Here is a 15,140-nt window from a genome sequence, read left to right as displayed (position 1 = left end):
TACATCTGCCTCATCTTCACCAACTCAGCTTTCAAATCTTGCATCCTTTTTTGCTATTATTTACTCTCACTATTTTACCACTCGTTTCACACCCTTGTTCAATGTTAACCCTCACTCACCTCCTTACCATTAATTGCACCCTATTTATCAGTGTCATTATTTTCCACTTTATTTAATTTCACTCTGTTTTTTAACATTATTACTGCCCACTTTATTGTCACTCAAATTTTTTTCTTCAATATCACTTCCACACACTCTGAACATTCGCATAATCTTCAACTGCCATGTCAGTTACAACACTATGTTTCCTATTCATATTAATATATCACATTGCCCATGTCCCTTACTCATATATCTGATGCAGTTAAATGACGATATGTTAGAAATGTTAATTTAAAAATAATCTGAGTCTGAAGTAATTAGCTTTGTCACATCTTGAATTATCATTTGTCCTAATCCTAGCTCCGGATCAGGATGAAGACATTTGCAAGGAAAGTACACAATAAACAGTCTTCTGTTGTAAAAACCTAAGCTTGCAACAGGTGAAAAGTGGTCGCTGGCTTGTTGCATTTGCCTTTTTATGAACCATACATATTGTGATTATGTCAAAAGATCATAAAGTCATCCATATATAAAGAGAATTGCTTATGTTAGGAGTAAGCCACTCATTTATCAAGATAACTTTGACAGCTGACTGACTGACTGATTGATTTAGAGTTCAGTAGCATAAGGACTACTCAAGTCATACTGCCAGTCATGATCTTAACAGCATGTAAGTTGAAAGTGTGACCTGAGTAGGTCACACTTTCAACTTATTGCCATCTGCCATTAAACTCTAAATCAATCAGTCAGTGAGTCAGCTATAAGCTCTTTGATGAATAAAAACAACTTTAAAAGTGGTACAAAAACCAGTGTATATGAAGAAAGTGAAAAAAAAGAAAGGGATAAAAAAGCCAAGTGTCCTGATTGTATAAAACATAAAAAAAAACAACAACTAGGTATTAAAATTAAAGGTCTCTCCCACAATGGGAGAGGCCTTTAATTTTAATACCTAGTTGTTGTTGTTTTTCAATTCCTTCATGGTGATTATCAAAATTTTTCAGCATGCCTTCATAAAAATTTAAAAACCAAGGAATCATTTGGTGAGTCTGATAAAATCTGTCAGAACATAGAGTATATGGCTCAGAAAGATTATGATGTTGACTAAAATAATAACTGTGCTCATTGGTGAAACGAGGGCAGCAGATTAAAATATGATTGAGTCCAGTATTATAGAAGTCACACATGGCATGTCATATTGCTCACTTCGTCATTAATTTCACTATGTTTTTTAATGTTGTGTAACTTACCACCTGCTTTATCACACACACACACTCTATGAACATTCACACAATCTTCAACTTCCATGTTCAAGTTGAAGATTCACCTTGTTCCCTACTCATATTTAAACTGTTTAAATTCATATTTAAGCAACTCTTCTGGTTTATAAGAATATCATATTTCCAACATACCCACACTCATTACTTTCTCTTATTCAGTCTCTCTACCTAAATATCCAACACATCTTTGCTCGGTATTCATGGCGTCATTCCATTTTTGAGAAATCCATGGCATCTACTTTATTCATCTTCATGCAGACCTACACAATGATTTCCCCTTTCACCACCATGTTGTATCAGTGTGCCAACAAAAAAAGCAATGATATGATAATATTGCCTAAGAAATTTATACAAACACTGCATTCTACATGTTCAATATCTACAGTAACACTCACACTACAAATTGGACAATATAAGCACAATTTTTATGCAAGAATAATACCAACAGACAAGATCATCCAAAAAAAAAAGAGGTCAGGTCATTAAATGCTATAGCAAACTTTAATATTTATCAAGGATCATTACTGTTACCGATGGCTGTCAGTGTCAGTGACTACCATGTTTCTGGCACATTCAATGGATGAAGATTGGACAACAACCTCAAACCTTCATATATGGTGACGAGGTAGAGCGACGCATAGTCGAGTCTAAGGAAATTGTTATGAACCCTCATCACATAAATAATAGCCTTAGCTATAATCTACCGGACTCTTTCAGCTCTGCTATCCGATATTGGCAGACGCGTGAAATCAGACACACACAGCTACTTAACAATAGAGCTTCAACACAGACTGTAGCTACAATTCAAAACCAACTGAATTTTATATATGTATATATATATATATATATATATAAAATATTTTACCTTGGGTATAATAAATGTTAAAAATACCAAGCTATTTTAAACCTGGTTTTACTCCATTTCCCAAGTAAGCAAACGGACAAACAAGTCAAGTTTGCGCCTGCACGTATTGGAAGTCTAGCTGACCCTCAAAGTAGTGCAAGACCAAGGCAGCTCTTGGTAAACATAGAATAAGCTCTGATCAAAACATCATATATCTCCTCCAGGAGATGTGCTTTGCATTAAGGTACATATTAAGATTAGTGATTAGAGCTTATTCTACATTTACCAAGAGTTGCCTTGGTCTTGCACTACTTTGAGGGTCAGCTAGACTTCCAATACGTGCAGGCGCAAACTTGACTTGTTTGTCTGTTTGCTTACTTGGGAAATGGAGTAAAACCAGGTTTAAAATAGCTTGGTATTTTTAACACACACACACACACACACACACACACACACATATATATATATATATATATATATATATATGCATTACTTGCACTTGAAACATGTTGAAAGTTTATTTTTCACTTGGTTAGAATATAATAAATTTAGTTTAATCCTTTATCCAAGTGTGAGCAAACAAAGTTTACACCTGAAAGTATCTTCAGGACTGGGGGTAAGGTGGTACAACACCAGGACGACTCCTTGCAAAGGTGGAGCAAGCTACCAACATTCCTGTCTCAGTATCTCTCATAATGCAAAACACATCTCCTTGCGGATATGTCTAATGTTATGCATTAAGGGAAGGGCCACTACCCAGACTAGTTTCGACCTTTATTGAGGTCTCTTCAGTGGGAGCCAGGCCCAGGTGGAGATACCAGCCAGAAGCATTAGCAGGTCATCTCTACCTATAGGAGTTGCCAATTGGTGTGCCACCTTTTTTAATAAATTACTCTGGATTCAGAGAAAGATGTTGAAAGTTTATTTTTCACTTGGTTAGAATATAATTCCCACTGAAGAGACCTTAATAAAGGTCGAAACTAGTCTGGGTAGTGGCCCTTCCCTTAATGCATAACATTAGACATATCCGCAAGGAGATGTGTTTTGCATTATGAGAGATACTGAGACAGGAGTGTTGGTATCTTGCTCCACCTTTGCAAGGAGTCATCCTGGTGTTGTACCACCTTACCCCCAGTCCTGAAGATACTTTTAGGTGCAAACTTTGTTTGCTCACACTTGGATAAAGGATTAAACTAAATTTATTATGCACTTGAAACAGTCTTTCTTCAGGTTTTGTACTTGTACTAGATATTATTGGTTTCTTTGATTACAAATCTGGAATATTCATCCAGCATACCAGAATTTTATTTGCCAGAGTCTTGTTGTTCTATGTGAGAAATGTTCTGATGCAAATGTTCACCATTTTCATCACTGATAGCACTTCTTTATGGCAAAAGAAAAAATCCAAATGTAAATACATAAAGATATTCTTCATTTATATGTTTCCTACTATTGTTTTTTATCTTAGTATGTCTTCTATGAGATCTCTGTAATTGTGATATGTAGCAACTTTCAAAGTGAGTTATATAAACACTACCAATAAAGCCATGTAACTTTTACAGTATCATCATTATTATCATCATCGAATTCCTGATATGTACTCTCAGAGTGCTGTATATAATACTATTATATTCTGATTAACCTCCCATCACCTATCTTCCTCCAAATTGATCTGCAATTTGTCATGACCTCAGTATTATCACATACTATATTTTGGTCTCCTGGGGCACTTCAAACTGCATTACATCACGTAGATCTGGGACATCCTCTGGAATATTTTTCTGTCATCTAGGTATCTAACACATACTTCACTAACCTTTTCTCTGCCTTATCACCTTAGATGTTAACTGTACCACCTCAGATTAGTTGTGCTCATGCCTTTTTGTGTGTGGTAATAATGTGAAGTTCCTTTCTGATATCTTTATTTTTAATATCATGCTGCCATTGATGCCATCAGTTCACTCCTCAAATTTCTCTTAAAACCTTTCATATGTGCTCCCTCTAGTCTTTGATCAACTGATTTATTTCTAAATCAACTCTCAAATCCATAGCTGTACTTGTATATACAGGGTGTCTCAAAAAAATGTATACACACTTCAACAGCTGATAACTCACTTAATTTTCATTATTTTGCAGGTTTAACGGATTTGAAATAATGGCTAAAACCAGACTAAGCGCTTTGAGGAAAGAAAATTTATCCTAAAATGCTACTGGAAGTATGAAAACGTAGTGGAAGTGCAAAGACAGTTTAGAAGAGAATTTCAACGAGATCCACCTACGAGACTTACTATCACTCGAATTAGAGATAAATTTGAAGAAGATGGAACTGTTCAAAATGTCCATAAGCAACGTTCAGGAAGACCACGAAAAGCTACAAGGTCCGCAACAGAAGAAAGGTTGATTGAAATGTTTCATTGAAGTTCAAGAAAATCTGTGCAACAAGCGTCTCGTGAGATAAGAGCATCAAAATCAAGTGTCCATCGCATGTTGAAGCGCAGTCATTGGAAAAGTTACATTCCAAGAAGAGTACATGCTCTCAACGAAGATGATCCGGATAAGAGAATGCAGTTTTGTGAGTGGTACTTGGAAACACGTGAAGAGGATGCATAATTTCCAAGACGAATTGTGTGCAGTGATGAGACCACATTTAAATTAAATGGGTCAATTAACCGGCAGAATTGCACTTACTGGGCATTTGAGAATCCGCATGTTATGGAGGAACATCATGTAAATTTACCAGGAGTGATGGTGTGGTGCAGCTTATCAGCACACAGATTAATTAGAACATTCTTTTTTGATGGTACTGTAACTGGTGCCAGTTACTTGAACTTGCTGCATGAAGCTGTCATGCCACGTATTCAAGAGGACTTTGAGGATGAGGACTTTTATTTTCAACAAGATGAGGCACCCTTACACTACCATCGAGATGTGAGGGCTTATCTTGATGAGACTCTACCCAACAGATGGATTGGAAAAAGAGGTTCTGTAGAATACCCCCCATGTTCACCAGACTCACGCCAATGGAGTTCTTATGGGGATTTATCACAGATTCAAAACTGGCAACAGTCGACGACTTGAAAGCAGCAATCAAAAGAGAACTACAAGACAAAATGAAACTATTGATTTGAACAAGTTTCCACCATACCATCAAATTCACATTAGAAATTGAAAAAGATGAAACTTCCATTCCTAGACATCCTAATAAAGAAACAAACCAACAACAGTATCAACCTGTCTGTGTATAGAAAACTTACAAATACTGGACGTTACCTCCATTTCAACTCGTCACATCATATATCCCAGAAACTTAGCATTATCCATATGCTTAAGAAAAGAGCTCTACAGTACACCACAGACCAAGATGACTTGCAAGAAGAATTAACTACAATATCCAGAGAGCTATCCTTAAATGGTTATCCTAAAAGACTCTGCAACAAGATTCTCTTTTCGGATATACCACAAGGACAACGTGATGACACCCATTACATCAGTACTATAACTATTCTATTTGTCAGCAGCATTTCCAAAAAAATTGTCTATCAATCTAAAACCACACAATATTAGAATAGCATTCAAGCCGGTCAATACTATTCGGAAATTTTTAAGATCACCAAAAGACCCTCATCCATTCTACAAGTACTCTGGAGTATATAATATACCTTGTTCCTGTGGTGTTAATTACATTGGTCAGACCTCTAGGAGCTTCAAAACGAGACAGAAGGAGCACATGGGCTATGTTAGAAACAACAGACAAGATATCTCAGGCCTTTCTTCCCACTTTGTCTATACCAACCATCTTATTGAGTGGGATAAGAGTCATATGCCCTATATAGAAGAGAACTATCATTTCAGAACCTTCACGGAGGCTGCTATTGTCACCCGTTCAACAGGAAACCTAAATTAGAATCAAGGTCTAATCCTACCGGAAATTTGGAAAACTCTAATTAGATCACTAAACATCAAAGAAATGAACTTTCATGCCAATTACATTATGTCTCGTAACAAATAAATCATATTCCTGAGACACAAGCACATTGTCTCGCACTGTACTAATTTTGTATGAATTAGAACTGTCAGTTAAAACCTAGTCTGTTACCTTCATATCGCTTACCAATTGTATCCCTGAAGATGCCGATAGCAAAAATCGGTGAAACTAGTAGGATAATAAATATTACCCACTTGACTAACATTCCTAAAATGTGTTATAGTTTCTTTACTATACTATTATTTTGTCATGCTGTTTGGATGGAACAAAATTGCCATCTTTTTTTTTTAATTTTTAAAAGAAAAACTTCCCAAAAAGAATTCACATTCATATTCATCCAAAAGGATATTTAAGGAAGGGATGAAGTTATGGATAAAGAAGGTGTGGTCTGGACATCCTGGCAGTTTATATTAGAAACCTACCTTGGTGGTATGGGATCAGTTTAGATGCCATGAAACAGCTATGTTCATTCTTAACATAGTTGTTAAGAATGAACTTTGCAAAATGAGCACAAAAATAGCTGTGATCCCAGGAGGACTCACCTCCACATTTCTGCCTTTAGATAATCAATAAACAAATCATTGAAAGGGTTTATAAGAAAAATGAGTCAATTGGATGCAATCTCCAAAATTTTGAGAAAACATCTACAGGTAGGAGAAAGAAAGCTGCAATTTCGTAGGTGTGCAAATGGATAAAGAGTTCATGGAATGAAGTTCCATGAACTCTTTATCCATTTGCACACCTACAAAATTATTATAAAATTTATTATAAAATTATTATAAAATTTTTTCAAAGGCGTGGCATTAGTAATTCTCTTGATGGTACAGAAGATGACTTATTATTTCAAGACAGCAATAACTCGGTTTCTGATGAATAATCAAGTTCAGAAAATTTTGAGAGTGAAGATGAATAAAGATTTGAAAAGAAGATTAATGAAATTTAGAAAAATTATTTTGTTTATGTTTATATTATGTTAGATTTTTTAACGATTTTATGCTTTTTTTAAGAATAATTGTTTTTCTATCTAATAAACAGATATTACATGTATTAAAATAATTTATATTTATATGAATAATTTGATGTAGAATTCGTGCACCTCATACTGCAAAGAATATTTTTTTCCTAAAAATTCAACATGAAAAATGCCGTGTGTCCAGTACAATGGTGCATCATCTGATAAGGTGAAAAATATGGTAATTCTCTTTGTCTTGAAAAATTAGATGCTATTCATATTGTACTTTCTCCTTTGCTAAAAAAAATTGTCCATCCATCTAGCCTGCTGTCTTGTGCAACTGTTGAGTACCTCTCACTGCATCTTATTTTTCTACATTTCTTCCTTAGTTTCACTAGTCAACCATTTTATACCTTTCTAATGTTTGGTGTGCAGATCTCACAGTAGTCATTTTGGCCGTTGTGTCGTTCACAAATACAAATCACAGAATTTGTGCTCTTCTAATGAAGAGCACAGTTACCCAGTGAACCTTTTTTACTGTTACAGGCTTTTCCTTTAGTCCCAGAAATGTTTGCTGTAATGAGAATTGACTGTGTTGCTGAACTAGCTCAAATAATTTTGAATTCTATTCTGCTCAACTCATGCACCACAATGTTGACCATATTGTCTTTTAGATCTTTAATAATCACTCAATCATTAGTTTCACGTATATCCTTTCTTTTCTGAAATTCTAGTTTGTTTGGCTATGGTAGGTCAGTATCACATTACTCTTAGCAGCAGCAATAATGGATATGGACAGGCATAAGCATGTCCATATCCATGGCTTTTAACGTTACCTTATGTTGGGTCGGAAATAGGATGACTCATTAAAAGTGAGTTGGCACTTTTTCCGACACAACAACTGTGTTTGAAAATGTTGCTTCACAATAGTAAGTTGTGCCAAAACAAGACAAAGCATACATTGAGCATGTTGATGCATTTTTGGATACTCAAGAGCATTCTTCCATATTTCAATGGGGTCTTTCATACCTTCAAATAGAGATTTCAGAATATTGTCTTCTGAGAGAGCTCATTCAGCTCCATTTGTAAATTTTCAGCTATATTAGAGGCATCAACCAGATTGGTTGGAAAACCAGATTTAGTGTGAGATCATGTTTCTCAAAATCTTTAAATCTGTCAGTGTATTCTTTGATCAATGAGTTTAAACACAGCTGTATTTATTAATATCACATTTTCTTAAAGTTTTATTAGTGCACTGTTCTTCAACTACCTTTGCCAGTTCAGTTGAAATTACAGGTTTGGAAAGAAGCATTTTGGAAAAAAAAATCAATTTATGCCTTGACATTAAGTCACATAAAAATGCCACATTTCAGCAGAAATCCTGTTTAAAAAATTCACAAGTTTTATTTTGTTCCATGTAAAAATTTGTAATTTGTTTTCATAGTGCTAAAACTTTTTCTAGAACTTTTCCCCCATTACAACCAGCATATTTTAGATAGTTAATATTTCCTCATCAGTTTGAAGCACATTGCAAAACTGGCAATGCCTTGAAGTGTTTGCTCAAATATAGTTAACAAGATATGGCACAAAGATTCTGTTGATGTAATATACAATGAAATGAAATCATGTTATTGGAATTTGTATTTCAGTTTGTAGCAATGCAACAAATTCTTCAGGTTTTCCTCTCATAGAAGGAGCTCTATCTGTACATGCACTTACTAAATTACACAAATTAAGCTTTGCTTCTGACTTTTACCTTTTAAAATCTTAAAAATGTCAATTTCACATGTTCTCCCCATGAGAGTAACCAAAGTTACTCTCATAGGGAGAACATAATCATAACATAACCTGCAGTTATAATGCAAATATAAAATAAAACTTGTGCTCAGAATTAAGCTTGAAGGGAAGCTGAATAATTTGCCATCAGTCAAGACTTAACAGAAATAGTTAAGCTACCAACCAGAATGCTAGACATCTTCATCATTCTTTCAACACTCTAGACCTTTTCTTAACTATATAGTTCTCCCTCCAAATGCACCGCAGATGTCTGTTCTTCCCCTCGGCAATTCTGACCAGAGTTTTATTCAAGTTTCCTTCTCCCATCCAATCTCAGCCTTTTACCCTATAGCACTATCAACTGGGATGCCTCTGGAATTTTTATGCCTCGTTTGCTGCTTTCACTCTACCAATCCAAACATCTGCACTGAACTAATAACTGAAATTATGCTCACTGGAATGAGAGCATTCATTCCCTTCACTGTACACCCTTGACCCATATCCAAGCCCTGGTTCTCACAAAAATGTGCCTCTGTAGTCCATGATAAAAATACAGCTTATGTTCAGTTGCTTAAATTTAAAACTCCAGCTTCTCATTCAGCTTACATGGTAGCCTGAAACAAGTGTAAAAAAGTTATGAATGATTCCAAAGTAAGCTTCATAAGAATGAAATGAAATGAAGCGCAAAATAAAATGCAATTGTCTCATGGTCATGCAGGAGTCGAACCTTCTGGTCCCTTGCCAAGGCTGTTGGGTGTAATTTGTGCACTTCCCTTTTCCTACCTCTCTCTCTCTCTCTTGTATCCTGATGACATCATGGTATCCTCACTCAAGAAAAAAGGCAGACCCTCTTGGTCGTTATTGGATTACCAGCTTTTTCACTGGCCATCATAGTGGATGGCCTCCTCTTATTAGATTTCTCTGTCAATTCTGGAGTACCCCAGGGTTCTGTACTTAAATCCTATTCACAGCTTCACCTGTGGCAGTACTCTAAATTCCTTTTCCTCATTCAAGACACCCTCTAGTACACTAATGGTAGAATGTTTAAGATCTGTCATAACCAATGACTTAAACACTGATGTCTTCAACACCCTCCAACGGGATGAAGACAACTTAGTAAATTTCAATGCAAAAAAAAAAAAACTCAAGCCTGTCTTATTACCCACAGGAAAGATCCTACCTCACTCCCTCTTACTCTTGATAATGTTTCAATTTCTTTTCAAGATAATCTTTCTCTTGGACTGAAGCCTCCTCATACATATGTACATAGCTTCCTCTAAAAAAAAAAAGCTTGGTCTTCTTTTCTATTCAAAACATTACTTCTCTTCCTCTGAGCTCTTAACACTTTATAAGTCTCATATGTGACCAACCTTGAAATATTGTTCCAGCATTTATGGTGGTGCACCCAAAACCTCCTTAAGAATCCTAGATGGTATTCAGAAGAGGGCAATTCACTGAATAGATGCCTTTCCCTTACAGACTCCCTTCAGTCACTTTCCCATAGGTACTTTCCTGGGCACTTCTCCTCTGAATTAGCTGCTACAATTTCTCCACTTTCTTCTAACCACTTAAGAACTAGAGCAACTACTGGCCAACCCCATACACTCTCAAACTCCAAAGAACAAACTTCTCATAATTTTCCTTTATTCCATCCACCTCTATTTCTATTCTTTGGAACAATCTCCCCCATACTGTTTTTCTCACTGAGTACAACCTCCAACTCTTTTTTCAGAAACATATTTCTTTCTCCTTAATCACTAGTATTATAGGTCCAGTAACCTTTTATGCGTGAGATAAAAAAAAAAAATGTAATGAAATTAGCTATTATAAGTTTATAAAAAAAAAGTAAGGTGAAATTACTTTACATACATCTGGGTTTTTCCCTTTTAGTCATTTCCGACTGTAAGTGATTTTGTAGGCATTGCCCACAAAGTATTCCTGGTGAGAATTTCACCATTGCCCCCCCCCCCCCTCTCCCATTTTATCCGGGCTTGGGAACAGCACATGGCTGGAATGTATTCATGACTAATCCATGTGCATGTGTGTGTGTTCACTGGGCCGGTTTGCCTGTTCTGGCGGACAAAAAACCCGAGTTTCTGGGGTGAAAAAACCCAGCTAACTCATCTTTAGTTGAAAGATACGAGACCAGATAAAGGTTCGTCACCTCACTGATGGGAATAGAACTCAGGTCTTTCTGACCAAAAGGCTTTGTCTATACTGACTGAGCTATGGAGGCTCTCTTTACATACATGCAAACATTTGTTTATTTATTTATTTTTATTTTATTTTATTATTTATTAGATTTATTTATTTATTGTTTATGGTATGTTAAAAAATGATGAGAGCAATAATATATTTTCTGCTCAAGATAAAGGTTGTTTGAATATTTCACAATATTTTTTATTAATTATTGTTTTAATTATTTTTACTTTTACTTTTAATTATTTTTTTTGAATATCACTATATTCAAATTTTGTTTCTTTCAGATATGCAATAATTAATGCTTACTGCTATTTCTATGGGCATAACTTGATTAAATTGTGTTTAGAAGTTACATTTATAGTTGCAGTGCAGTAATTTTTTTCTTTATTTATATTCTAAATCATTTGCAGTGTCCATGAATTGCCTTCCTTGAAGAACAGTTTAGTCAAGAAGATCCTTGCTGCTAACAGTAACCCCATACAAATATTAATACCTCAGGACTCTCTGCAAGGTGAATTTGGGAGAAAAATGTTAAACAATATGTATTAAACAGTCTATTTAACTAATTTTTTTCTTATTATTTATGTTTATTTTAATTTTATTTTTAGTAATTGTGGAAACAGCTCCTTGTTTCTCTCTTCTCTTCCCTTTAGCTAATTTCTGTATGGAATACTAAGAGAATAAAGCCATTTAATAGAACAATATTCAAACCTTTAGTCTGGCCATGTTCCCGAACACATTAGATGTATTTTCATTAGATGGCCAGCATCATAAAATAAATTTTGCCATACAAAAAAATAAAATAACTATCTTCCTTTCCTATACATGTTAATCACATAGTTCATCTTTCTTCTCTATTTTCAGAAAGCCAAACATGCAGAAAAATATACAAAAAAGGCATATAGTCATCCAACAAGTGCCATAATGAGGGCATTGCGAAAGAGGGCGCAACTAAGTTTGAGGCACAAAACGTATAACATTTTTGTCATTTTTGGGTTATGGGGGGGATGCAAGTGAGACACTTGCCATAGGTGCTTCATACCCTCATTACGTCACTGCATCCAACAGAACAGTATAGTAACTTTCTAATACCTAAATATAGGACTGTTTTGTTTCTATAGCAAGCATAGCTCTTACCACAGAATTCAGTCATCTATTCCACACTTTTCTTTTTTTTTTACTCAATGATTATAACTCCTATAAAATAGATCAAATACTGCATACATTCCAATGCCCTCCCCCTCCTTACTTTGATATGTAGGATCATGCCAAAACTATTCCCATTCCTTCCATCTGAATAGTGGTTAAATTCAGCCGGGATTCGGCCCCTGGAACATTTTTCTGTTTTGTGACTTTTCTCCCTTTACGGTACTTAAGCCTTACATGAAACAGACAGCAATGGCAGGTTATTAAGACATGCATATGATTGGTGCAGTATTAACAAAAGATCGTGCAACAGAAAGATAAAAGCAAGCCGACAATTGAGTTGAAATGCTAAATCTCTTCAACCAAATTCCAAGAATATGTGAAACTGCCATAACAACATTCACTATATACAGGGTGTTCGGGATAAATTTGACATATTTATAATTAATTATATTTTTCCGTAAGTTACATGTATTAACACACACTTCTCTTCATTTAAAAGTTTGGACCCTTCTTCATTCATATACAAGATGTCAGAAAGGATGGATAGCTGGAACCCACCTGAATCATGGAAGAGAATAACTTGTATCATGATGATTCGTGCCCGCCATCAAAATAAGGATATTACGACTGCTGCCCAATGCTCCCTGAATACAGTAAAAACAATCAGGCATGAACTAGAGACTTGCAATGGTGACTACGAGGATGTAGCAAGAAGAAAGATCCCTAGCAGACGATCTGATTGCGTTCGTACAGCAGAATTCCTCGCAAATCTGCAGGAACAGGTGTTGAAGAACCCTGGCATTGGAATTCGGGCTTTGTTCGTGGAGTTGCTAACTGTAGTCAAGCCCTGGATAACAAGGGTAGCCAATGGTAGGCCGTATGTATGGCAGCAGGATTCGGCCCCTTGCCACACCTCTGGGAAAAGTCAAAAATGGTTGTCTGAAAATTTCTACGACTTCACCAGTCCAAATGTTTGGCCTCCAAACTCCCCAGACCTTAACCCCATGGATTATTTTGTATGGGGCGCAGTTGAAAAAGACACCAATCGCACTTCCAGTAATACAAAAGCCCAGTTAATGGATAAAATTAAAACAGTTTTTGCGGCCCTTCCCAGGGAGACTGTAGCATCAGCTTGTTCGAGGTTCCGAAGCAGAATGGAAGCTGTGATCGATGCTAATGGTGGTTATTTTGAGTAAATCTTGTTGATAGTATTGTAATTAACTCTGCCTGTAATGTTTTTTTGTCAATTCATTAAATTTAATAGATACAAAGAAGATTTTCTTTTTCCTTACGAAACTGTCAAATTTATCCCGAACACCTTGTATATATATTTCTTAGTTTTAACACGTTTATGAATTTTAACACGTTTGGTTGAATTCCATTGCTGCTTTGCAGCAGGTGAACCCACACGCATCTAATTAATAACAATAGTTTTTAGTTAGATATTGTGTTTGTTTGTTGGTGCAGTATATGGTTTTGCTTGAGTCTATACAGCATAGTTTCTGTATGAGGGGACATGGGATTCATTCATCAATGTCGTTTTTATCCCAGTTGTCTCTAGTTGCACTATTTGTTGAGAAATATATTACACAGAGTGCTTGTACTTTATTCACTGACATAATAAAAGTACTTGTTTTTCTTGCCTCTACAGTATTGGGGAGGGCGTATTGTTTATCATGGGAGCAAATTACTATAGCCCCGACGTGAACGTGTTTAACATGTTCTCTGCCACGCTACTTTGGCATAGTCTGTTCCTATACGCCGAGCAATTTCACTTCTTCAAGGTCAGTACGGTAATCTCGTTGCCGGCGGTAAGCATCATACGAGTATACTCGTAGTTGGCTTGTGCAGAGCATATACCATCTATGAGAATACACAGCTTTGATGCTAGCTCCACAAGCCAAGCATTTTCACTTCTTCAAGGTCAGTACAGTAATCTCGTTGCTGGCAGTAAGCAGTAATGAGTATATATAATAACCAGCTTGTGTAGCTGGTTTACCAATTACAAGTATACTCGTAGTTGGCAGCGAATGTGTAAAGATTTTTTTTGTGTGTGAGGTATATGAAAAATTTTTTAATTTCTTTTTTCGAAAAGTAAAATCAGGGGTGCAAGTTATATGCGGTTGGGGAGGGAAAGTTATATTCGAGTAAATACAGTATTTCAACTATGGATAAGTACATTGGTACCATCTTTAAATGGAAAAATAGTTTGGATGACAGTGATAATACAAAACGAGTTTGTAATGAGTAGTTTCTGAAAAGAAAGAGGTCTGTAACGAATCCACAGAAACACAGAATTCCCATCAGTTGCAATGCGATAATATTAATATGCTGAATGAAAAGAAAGATTTGCTGATTTGCTGGACACTCGACAACTGGATTGCATTCAGAGGTAAATATATTTGGTTATTTTGTAGGAACATTTTTCTGTTTTGTGACTTTTCTCCCTTTATGGTAATTATGCCTACATTATTGTGTTATTATTCAACAATTGTTTACACTTTTGCACACCTTTTGATTCATTTGGACATTGCTTGTTAAACACATATGTGTAAAACCATATATGTTTAACAAATCTGTGGTTTACCAGTTTCTTTCTCTTGAGTCTTATCCCAGAGTGGTTAGCATATCTGCTCTTCAACTCGCAGGCAGCAGGTTCAAATCCTTTGGGCATAGATTGCAGTGAATGTCTTCAGGAGATGAATTTTATTGCTGATGTGAGACCACCTTGCTTACTGGATGCCTGAAGTGACTTGAAACAGTTCCACCTTCGGACTCTAGAACAGAGTTTCCATATTACTTAAAAATAAATAAATATTAGAAAAATTATGTAAATTTAAGAAAAATAGAGAA

General features: G+C 35.6%; 1 protein-coding gene across 1 annotated transcript in view; it reads left to right on the top strand.

Annotated features, from left to right (window-relative positions):
• Positions 1-15,140, top strand: part of LOC150105439 (polycystin-1-like protein 1) — a 724,085-nt gene that overhangs the window by 353,960 nt on the left and 354,985 nt on the right. Inside the window, exon 25 of the mRNA XM_090394152.1 lies at positions 11,549-11,649. Within this exon, the coding sequence (XP_090250278.1) occupies positions 11,549-11,649 (101 nt within the window). The remainder of the gene's footprint in view (positions 1-11,548; positions 11,650-15,140) is intronic.

This window comes from Typopeltis vanoorti, chromosome 6 (genome assembly GCF_054136105.1).
Source record: "Typopeltis vanoorti isolate ZY-2024b chromosome 6, IOZ_Tvanoo_1.0, whole genome shotgun sequence".
Lineage (NCBI taxonomy): Eukaryota > Metazoa > Arthropoda > Arachnida > Uropygi > Thelyphonidae > Typopeltis > Typopeltis vanoorti.
This window is presented reverse-complemented; position numbering and strand designations above follow the sequence as displayed.